General features: G+C 46.4%; 1 protein-coding gene across 1 annotated transcript in view; it reads left to right on the top strand.

Moving 5' to 3' along the window:
- Positions 1-10,304, top strand: part of PTPN13 (protein tyrosine phosphatase, non-receptor type 13) — a gene marked incomplete at its 3' end in the record, with an annotated part of 206,803 nt that overhangs the window by 195,253 nt on the left and 1,246 nt on the right. The window contains exons 32-38 of the mRNA XM_015416359.1: positions 626-784; positions 1,556-1,727; positions 3,077-3,287; positions 3,426-3,496; positions 4,025-4,086; positions 4,992-5,118; positions 7,182-7,319. Coding sequence (XP_015271845.1) covers positions 626-784; positions 1,556-1,727; positions 3,077-3,287; positions 3,426-3,496; positions 4,025-4,086; positions 4,992-5,118; positions 7,182-7,319 — 940 coding nt within the window. The remainder of the gene's footprint in view (positions 1-625; positions 785-1,555; positions 1,728-3,076; positions 3,288-3,425; positions 3,497-4,024; positions 4,087-4,991; positions 5,119-7,181; positions 7,320-10,304) is intronic.

Below are 10,304 nucleotides of genomic sequence, written 5' to 3' on the forward strand. Positions count from 1 at the left end.
CTTTTTTCGGGTCCGCCTGGTAATCCCCAAATATATCCAAGATTGGGGGGGGGGGGAATTTGTTTGTTTTCTTGAGAAAACCTGGATATATTTGGGATGCCGAAATATACTCGAGAAATACTGATAAGTAAATCTGAAGGCACACTGCTAATGGGACACCATGGGGGGATTCATTGAAGCAGCCAAATATTAGCACCCGTTTCATCACTCACTCAAAAATCTGGAAGCGGACAGCCATAGACCGCATAAGTATAATGGTTGAAGTGTCGACTAGGATCTAGCAGACTCAGGTTCGAATCTGCACTCTGCCATGGATGCTTGCTGGGTGACCTTGGGCCAGTCACACGCTCTCAGCCTCACGTACTTCACAGGGCTGTTGTGAGAATAAAATGGAGGAGAGGAGAACGATGTAGGCTGTTTTGGGTTCCCACTGGGGAGAAAGGCAGGCCGAAAATCAAGTGGGTAAGTAAATGACCTATTTGTATTACATCCACATGCAAATCATATGAAAACAATTGGGGCAAGAAGGTACTCTAAAATTTCCTTCTTTGTGTAATGTTGGCTTGGACCAGGCTTTGCCAGTTCCTGAACTATTTTACACTGAAATGCTTACTTCTTTTTCCAGGAGGTGGAGCTCAATGTGACCCTGACAAAATCGGAAAAGGGTAGCCTTGGTTTCACAGTGACCAAAGGCCACGACAGTGTTGGCTGCTACATCCACGATGTTCTTCAGGACCCTGCCAAAAGTGACGGGCGGTTACGACCCGGAGATCGCCTCATCAAGGTGCGGCAGGATTCAGATATGGAAACATTGGGGCCAAAGTGATCACACATCTGCCCCATTCACATATAAAGCATGTGTCTGGTTTTTGACATTACAAGGGAAGAGCCTCTGTGCGTGTGCGTGTGTGTGTTTGTTTATCTGGGGCCCCTGCAGTCTGGGCCCTCATCCACTGTTGCCAAGGGCTGGCCAGTACCTGAAGCAGTCAGTGAAATGAAAGGTAGTCAAGTCAGACAAGCAGCCAGTGCAGAGATGTTAGCCCGGTGAATTCTCTCATCTTGATCATGAGTGGCCAAATGGAGGGTCTACAGCAGATCTGTGAGCTTTGTACCCAGCAGTGCCAGCAGGTTGGCTCTTGGCGGTCATGTGATTCTCGGAAGCAAAGGATTATGGGCTCCAGAGAGCCGCACAGTCTCTGACCACTGCTCCCCTCCCTTAGGTCCCAATATTAGGTAGTTTGCTAATCAATAACTGTTGTTCTATCTGGAAATGTTTGTTTGCTTGTCTGAATCGGTGCCACAGCTAAGATCTCTTTCTTGCGGACCCCAGCAGTGCCAGTAGGTTGGCTCTTGGCGGTCATGTGATTCTCGGAAGCAAAGGATTATGGGCTCCAGAGAGCCGCACAGTCTCTGACCACTGCTCCCCTCCCTTAGGTCCCAATATTAGGTAGTTTGCTAATCAATAACTGTTGTTCTATCTGGAAATGTTTGTTTGCTTGTCTGAATCGGTGCCACAGCTAAGATCTCTTTCTTGCGGACTCTTTCACTTTTACAGGTTAATGACACAGATGTCACAAACATGACCCACACAGATGCTGTCAGTTTTCTTCGATCAGCCCCAAAGACAGTCAGGCTGGTGCTTGGACGTGTTCTGGAGTTACCCAAGATACCCGTGTTGCCGCACATGCTGCCTGACATTAGCCTGACGTGCCATAAAGAAGAACTGGGTAATCCAAAATTCCATTACCCTCTGCTCTTGCATGGAAACCAGGGGTGCTTGGAACTTGGATGCATTCACCTGCTAAGGTTAGGCGGTGGTCACACACGCACTAAATAATCCACTTTCAATGCACTTCCCACAGTAAAATCCAGTCCAAAAGTGGACTAAAAATGGATTATCTAGTGTGCGTGACCACAGCCTTAGACTTTGATCGAACTCCTTGCTTGCGAGCGAGTCAAGCCCCCGTGCGGATTGCTTTGATGTTGCTGTTCGACTCAAGTGGTGAGCACTTTTGCACCTGAGCAGAAACCACTGGTGCTATGGGCTCATGGATTTTCATACCTTTGTAGATGGCTTTCCTTTGCTGCTGTGTTGTGTTTTGCAGCCACCTCTGCACCTACACAGTCAGTAAACGTGTCCTCTCGTTCCTTTTCTGCAAATGACTGTCTTCCAGGGCCATAGTCAAGTCATTAACGTGACCTGCTTTTCAAGAGTCCTGACCTGGTTGGCCGAGGCTAGCCCAATCTCTTAAAATCTCAGAAAACTAAGCAGGGTTGGCCCTGGAAGCTCAGGGTTGCTATGCAGCAGCGAGGCAATGGCAAACCGCCTCTGAACATCTCTTGCCTTGAAATCTGTGTGGGGTTGCCATAAGTTGGCTGCGACTTGACAGCACTTTCCACCACCGCTTTTCAAGTGCAGCTCTCTCCCAGCCTGCCCCCTCTTTGAACAAATTCATCCCCAATTGGGACTGTTCAGCTTCCTTTTAGCCTCTGTGTGCCAGGAACAGTTGAGTTGTAACAAGCTTCAAGAGACATCCCTTTTAGTAGGCGTAAAGCTTTTAGTAGGCTCAAAGTTTTGAAAACAAGTTTTTCCTCCCACATGTGCGGGGGCGGGGAGGAAATAAACTACAGCTCCCATGAGGGAATGCACTTGCAAGCATGCACAAATTAATGTGGGTCTGGATGCCTCTGTAGCCGTTAATGGGTAATGAATAATGTTGTCATAATAAGGCACACACAGACACTAAAGGAGTAAGTCTCAACACAAACTGTCAAGTCCCCCCCCCCCCGCTTGCAGGCTGGCAGCTGTGTGAAAGCAGCAAGAAATTGCATGCACACCATTCCCCACAGTTGTACACATCAGAGTTCTTCTGGTGCAGATGAACAGTCTGTTACATGTTTGGCTTCTGTGATAGTTACCTCTGAACGGAATGAACGGAACCAGGAAATAATGGAATATTCTTGATGCCAACCCCATTTTCAACCCTGCAGTTGTTGCAGAATCAGTATGTGGTACGCAAAAGAACGGAATGATGGAAATGTATGCGGCTCTTTGTTTTGCTTTCCTTTCCACCAGGTATCTCTCTCGCAGGCGGTCATGATAGCCTTTATCAAGTGGTCTATATTAGTGATATCAGTCCAAAGTCTGCTGCGGCCATGGAAGGAACTCTCCACACGTTAGACATCATCCATTACATTAATGGGATCAGCACTCAGGGAATGTCTTTGAAAGAAGCCAGCAGGACACTGGAGATGTCACTTCCAGTGGTGGTACTGAAGGCAACGAGGTAATTTCCTGGGGTGTGGATAAATAGTATAACTAGTGCTCTGGTTTCGCAAAACTGCAAACCACAGACAAGGTAACAAATGCTTGCATTTGCATCCTGTTTTGAAGGTGTTGAATGTAGATCTTCTTCTTGTTGCAGAGATGCTCATCCAGTGTTTCCAAAGAATAAAAGCACAATGAACTCAAGTCCGAAGTCAATCAAACCTAATGGTAAGAAATGTAATTTTACTACCACTGGAGAGGAATCTGTTAATGTGCAAGGAAATAAAAACTTCCAAATGCTACTTGTGTTTTCTCAAAACTAAGTCCTGCTGAGTTCAGTAGGGATTAGTCTACAGGAGGAATGTTTAATAAGCCAGTTGGGCACCTTTTAAGTTAATGCATGTTGAGTTAGGACGGCAAAGGATGAGATGGTTAGACAGTGTCATCGATGCAACGAACATGAAATTGAGCCAACTTCAGAGGACGGCGGAAGACAGGAGGGCCTGGCGGGAGCTGGTCCATGGGGTCACAAAGAGTCGGACTCGACTGTGCGACTGAACAACAAAAATGTTGAGTTGTGAGTTTTGCGTGCCACAACCTTCTCTCCCACATGGGCTTTTTCAGCCCTACCAAGCTGTAGTGTGCATTACAGCCATTTTTTTATCTTGGAAGATACAAAATTGATAGGCGTTACTGGATATATATTGATTCACTGGCAAGCAACAACCTGTTCCTTTCCTCCCCTCTTTCTTGAAGGTCATCTCATAGGTGAGCCTTATGGCAGAGCAGAAGCAGGGCATGATGCGCATGCGCCCAAGGTAAGTGCCCAGGACAAATCGGGATATGTTTGCACTTGCATCCACAATGGGAGGCATTGCACCACATTAAAAGGTGCCTGGGGTTTGGTTGTGTGTGTTTTTAAGAATAATTTGACCCAGGACGAGTTTGATCACATGTGCTGTTATCATGCACTCATGATCCTCCATCCACAACTTGGTGGATGAAAGTTGTGTGCAGCACATTGTGAATGAGATGCATTGCGTGTAAGAATAGGCACGAACTGAACCATGAAACAAAAGTAGTCACGAATTTTGCCAGTTCGTGGTTTGTGAACAGAAGTTCATGACTGGTCTACTCTCATGGAATTCCATGAACTTCTTAAGCAGTTTGTGGCAGTTTGTGGATGGAGCAGAAAGCAAGGGTTTAAAGGAACTCCCAGTCACTTTAAACCCATGCTTTCTGTTCCCCGGGAAAGCCACAAGATCAGCTGAGTGGCGTGGAGGCATTCCCTGCCACTCAGTTGTTTCAGGCTGTCTTGTGCGGCCCCTTTAAACTTTAAAAGGACTGCAGAAGACAGCCCGAAAAACGGCAGAGTGGTGGGGAAGCGCTCTCCACCACTCAGCTATTTTGGGCGGTCTAGTTCAGTCCCTTTAAACTTTAAAGGGGCTGCAGAAGACAGCCAGGAAAACAGTTGCAAGGCGGGAAGGCATGAACAAACCTCCTGGTTTGATTCGATTTGTGGTTCCACATTTTCCTGATTTGTGCCCATCCGTAGTTGTGTGTCCAAGGGAGGTTATCACTCCTGAGCAAATCTGCCGACAGTATTTTGCATGCCTCTTTAATATGAGAGATTTTGTGCCTGCTGTTAAAGTCTGAAGATGTGATGCTTAAGCAGAGTAACGTCTTAAACAGAAAGATAATTCAGACTTCTTGGTTTCCTTAGGTTAATGGTGACCTGAACAATAGTCACCAGAAAAAAGGGCCAGGGAATGTCACCGTATCTAAAGAGACATCCCCGAGTGATGCTATTGGTCTGGCCCCGGATTTTTCCAGCTACAATAACAACTCTGGTAAGGACAGCAGTTCATGTACTTCTCTTATGAAAGCTTTTACCAAGTACCCTGGGATAACACCAACCAAACAGTTAAACTGAATGAGGGTGTTGCCATTGTTATTGTTGTCATGTGTTGTTTTAAGCTGTAGGCACCAGAAATGTACATGATTCTTTATGCAGGTACATAATGTGCAGTGGGGAGTCTGTGTCACAGCCCCCTCTCTCGGTGGGGACTTCTTTCTGGCCCATCCCAGTGTGTAGCTCAAGGAGATCATACACCTTTATTTTCCTCTCTAACCTCTTGCTCTTTCTGCCTGTTAACCCATCATGCCATATATATTTTCTGCTTCACCCCAACACCTCCGTGTTACTGATAAGTCAGGCCACACAAGATAAACAAGGGTATCAGCCCATTGTGTTGGAAGAGATGTGGCCAAATTGACACATTCCGACTTTGCTGGTGGGATTGCCCAGTCATCCAGGGATTCTGGCCTGATTGTACATCAAGAAAGGGTTTCTGCCCGACTGGCAGCGTCAAGGCTAGCCATTGCTTCCAAATGGAAAGCCAAGGAAGCACCAACTATAGAACTATGGTTCGATTAAACTATGGACACAATTTGTGATGGGAAAGATCGCTGATGGTCTAAACCCCCACTCCTGTGATCATACGAACAGCACCTTTGTAGTTACCCGGCTACAGATACTGCAATATCTAGAAGAAGAAGAGGAGGAGGAGGAGGAGGAGGAGATTGGATTTATACCCCTTTCCCTTCCCCTCCCCACAACAGACACCATGTGAGGTAGGTGGGGCTGAGAGAGCTCTTTAGAGAATTGCTCTTGAGAGAGCAGCTCTGACAGAACTATGGCTTGCCCAAAGTCATTCAGCAGCTGCATGTGGAGGAGTGGGGAGTCAAACCCGGTTCTCCCAGATTAAAGTCCGCGCTTTTAACCACTACACCAAACTGGCTCTCTAGCTGAGAATGAGATTATTCCATCTAATGTACACTATCAGGACTGGATTCATCTCTGAGCGTTTGGTTGTTAACTCCCTCTTGAGGGGGTTATGATCTGCCTTAATAGTATGAATATGTTACTTACCTTCCTATCACCGTATATGTGTTATTACTTCTTTCCTTCACTTGTTTTTTTCGTGACAGTACATGTATTTCTGCATTATATTTAATACATTTTATTTAACAAAAAACGTCAGGCCACACTTGCAAGTGGGTCTTTGCTCACAAGCTGTCTATAGTTGTTGGCTTCTCACTGGGGGAAAGAGGTGGGCAGAAATGCCAGGAATCCTATACTTCCCCAGGGCAAGGCACCAATAAGACATCGCCAGCTCCCACCTCTGGCCAACCTGCTACTCCCACCTTTGGTGTTTCACAGATCCCCGTGGGGTCTCCTCCCTTTGTCTCTCTCATGCACAAATAATTTTAGCAGATAACTTGCATAGCATTAAAAGTCAGAGCAGCTGCCTCAGCGCCATCTTGGGGAGCTTTTTCCTTCCATACACAAATAGCATAGGTCCATTCTTTCAGGAGTTTACAATCTATTCCTTTCTGAATTATGTGAGATGACGGAGAAAATGGGAGGAACCATGGAGGAAAGATGACGGTTACCTTGATACATGTTAGAACCATAGAATCATAGAATGTTAGGGTTGGAAGGGACCTTGCAGGTCATCTAGTCCAACCCCCTGCACTCTGCAGGAGCATAGTTGAAAGATAGCTCTACAACATACCTGAAAGATGGTCGTCCAGCCTCCACTTGAAAATGGCCTGCGAAGCTGTTAAGCAAACACAGTCAAAAGTCCAGCTGATGTCAAATTAGATTTGGTATCCCATGTAGCATGCATTTCACATTGTCATAATGTCCTTCTTTTTCTAGGAAAGGGAGAAACAGACCTGTGTTTTTTTTTAAAGGATTGCCTAGCAGTAAGAAAGAAATAAAAGAGGAGAAAATCCCAAATAAATACCATTAGCGAAAGGGGTCTTTGGAATCTTGCTGTTTTGTGAGCTGTAATTTTTGTTTTCCGTTTCTTCAAAGCAGTAATGGGACTTTGTAATTATTTTATAGCAGAAGTCCAAGATGATGATGATTCTTATGATGAGGAAGATCACAACGATGTCATTCAGTACCTTTTGGATGTTGTAGATGAAGAAGCCCAGAACTTGTTAAACCGGAGCAATGCCATATCTGGGAATCATCTGCCAGGTACCATTGCCACCAGAAAATCTGACATGTGGGCCAGGGAAGCCCCATAAAAAGCTAGCAGAAAGTGTGCCAGAACTGATGCAGTTTTGCAGATTTTTCTATGATGGCCACAGCACATCTTCAGCAGGGCACTCAGCCAGCATATCGCTGACATACACGGGCACAGCAGCTGGCCAGCTCCCTGAGTGCTTTTGTGCCTCCCCCCCACTCCACCTCTGGATTGCAGTGTCAGAGGCCTTCTGAACGTTGATTTGGCTTGGATCTACTTGAATGATTTTAATTAACTCCCCCCCACCCCCCGAAATTGCTGACACAGTACTCTGTATTACTGGGGCTTTACTGTAGCTTGGCTTCTTAAATAAATTGTGTTTTTCCCCTCCCATATACTCAGAAAACTGATGCAGTTAAGAAGCCAAGTGACAGCAAAAACCATCTGTAGAAAAGCCCATGTAGGTATTGGGATATTTGATTAATGCAGCAGAGTTTTGCCCAGTCGTAGAAGCGTGATGCTGAGTGCAGTAAATAAATCTCCCGAGAAGTATATTGCAAAAAAAAAGGGGGGGGTAAACTTAACATTTATTCAAGTAGATCCAGTTCACATTCAGGTTGCAACTGAAAGAAGAGAAAACTTAATCTAAAGAGTACTTTCCCCATCACAAATGGCTATCTTTTCCGGCATCATGTGTGTGGGAGTATGAGGGCATTGTCTCTACAGGAGAGGCCTGCAGAGACATGTGTCTCCACCATGGGAGGCCATGTGCATGATGTTTGAGGACAAAGATAGAGAGGAGGGGTCAGAAGGCAGTTCCCAGGTCAGAACAAAGAGAGGCAGCCTATTCAAGGAGATATCACCAGTGGACCCAGAGGTCATTTCGGGGGGATCGCAGGGGATCACAGTTCCCCCGGGTGAGGTACAGGGGGGTGGGGCACATGACGAAGCCCTGCCCCCTGCTTCCGGCCACCCCGCTTGGGGAGGATAGAGCCTGAGGGGAGGGCAGGGTTTGGGGAGGGGAGGGGGAAGGACTTCAGTGGGGTATAATGGCATAGAGTCCGCCTTCCAAAGCAGATTCAGAACAGGAGGCTCAATTTAGTAATATCTTGGAAACTGGGCTCTGATGTGTCGTGCGGTTTGAACTGCTTGTATCAGATACAGATATATTTGATTCAGGAGGTTTCTTTTCTTAACACTTAACCCAGTGTTCCTGAAAGCAACAGTTGTTCAGCTTTCAGGGTTGGCAACCAACATGTCCAAGTTTATACTTCAGTAATGTCCCCCCCAGAATGTCATGAATTGGGAGAGGCTGGGCAAAAATACACGTGAAATGGAACATTCCCATGAACAGAGCTCCCAGCATGGTCCCCCCCCCCCTTTAAACAGCATACCCGTCCAATTTGTATCAGGACTGTGGCTAGAAGCAAGGGGAAAGGTTTAGGCCACCCCACCCGCTGCTCTACTCTGAACCTGGGGATGTGCTATTTTATCCCTTACTCAAAACGAAAATGCTGAAGCAGACATTGTTACTGAAAAGATGATGACAATTCGCAGTGTATTGTATCATAAAGCCACAAACTACATAACAGAAATCCAGAATATCTTTCACGCAGAAGAAAAATTCAGAGTACAAAAAAATCTTACATGTGCCCTGACCTGGATAGCCCAGGCAAGGAAGCAGACATTGTTACTGAAAAGATGATGACAATTCGCAGTGTATTGTATCATAAAGCCACAAACTACATAACAGAAATCCAGAATATCTTTCACGCAGAAGAAAAATTCAGAGTACAAAAAAATCTTACATGTGCCCTGACCTGGATAGCCCAGGCAAGCTGGATCTCATCAGATCTCGGAAGCTAAGCAGGGTCGACTGTGGTTAGTACTTGGATGGGCGACTTCCTTGAAATACCAAGTCGGGAGAACAGAGGCAGGATTTATTCAGCCACCTCTCTGAATATCTTCCAGGCCCCCAGTAGGGGTCAGTCACCAGAGGTCAACGTGACTTCCAGGTGCAGACACACACACACAAAAAAATACCAAAAAAATCCCTTAAAAAGGAGCTGCGGCGGCTCAAGTGGTTAAGACGCTGAACTGCAGGCTGTGGAAGGTCGGTAGTTTAGCAGTTCGAGACCCGAGCGTGCCGCATGACGGAGTGAGCTCCCATCTCTAGTTCCAGCTCCTGCCAACCTAGCAGTTCGAAAGCAAGAAATTGCAAGTAGATAAATAGGTACCACTTCGGTGGGAAGGTAACAGTGTTCCATGCACCTTGGTGTTTAGTCATGCCGGCCACAAGACCACGGAAACATCTTCGGACAGTGCTGGCTCTTCGGCTTTGAAACGGAGATGAGCACCGCATCCCCAGAGTCGGATTCGACTGGCTTTCGAGCAAGGGAACCTTTACCATTACTTACCCCCTAAAAATTTTACATGCAAAGCAGATTTGCTGAATTTGTGGCTTTATAATACAGTACACACTGAATGTTTCTATTTTTTTCATTACGTGTGTGCCTTGGCATTTTTGTTTGGGGTATCTTACACTATGGTTAACATAAGAACATAAGAGATGCCAATGTTGGATCAGGCCAAAGGCCCATCCAGTCCAACACTCTGTGTCACACAGTGGCCAGAAATACCAGGTGCCATCAGGAGGTTCACCAGTGGGGCCAGGACATTAGAAGCCCTCCCACTGTTGACCCCCCCCCAAGCAACAAGAAGATAGAGCATCACTTGCCCAAGAGCCCCTATCTATAGGTAAAGGTTCCCTTGCTCGAAAGCCAGTCGAATCCGACTCTAGGGTTGCGGTGCTCATCTCCGTTTCAAAGCCGAAGAGCCAGCGCTGTCCGAAGACATTTCCGTGGTCATGTGGCCGGCATGACTAAACACCAAGGCGCACGGAACGCTGTTACCTTCCCACCGAAGTGGTCCCTATTTATCTACTTGCAATTTCTTGCTTTCGAACTGCTAGGTTGGCAGGAGCTGGAACTAGAGAC

The sequence above is a fragment of the Gekko japonicus genome, unplaced genomic scaffold, assembly GCF_001447785.1.
Source record: "Gekko japonicus isolate JY-2015 unplaced genomic scaffold, Gekko_japonicus_V1.1 scaffold1212, whole genome shotgun sequence".
Classification (NCBI taxonomy): Eukaryota; Metazoa; Chordata; class Lepidosauria; order Squamata; family Gekkonidae; genus Gekko; species Gekko japonicus.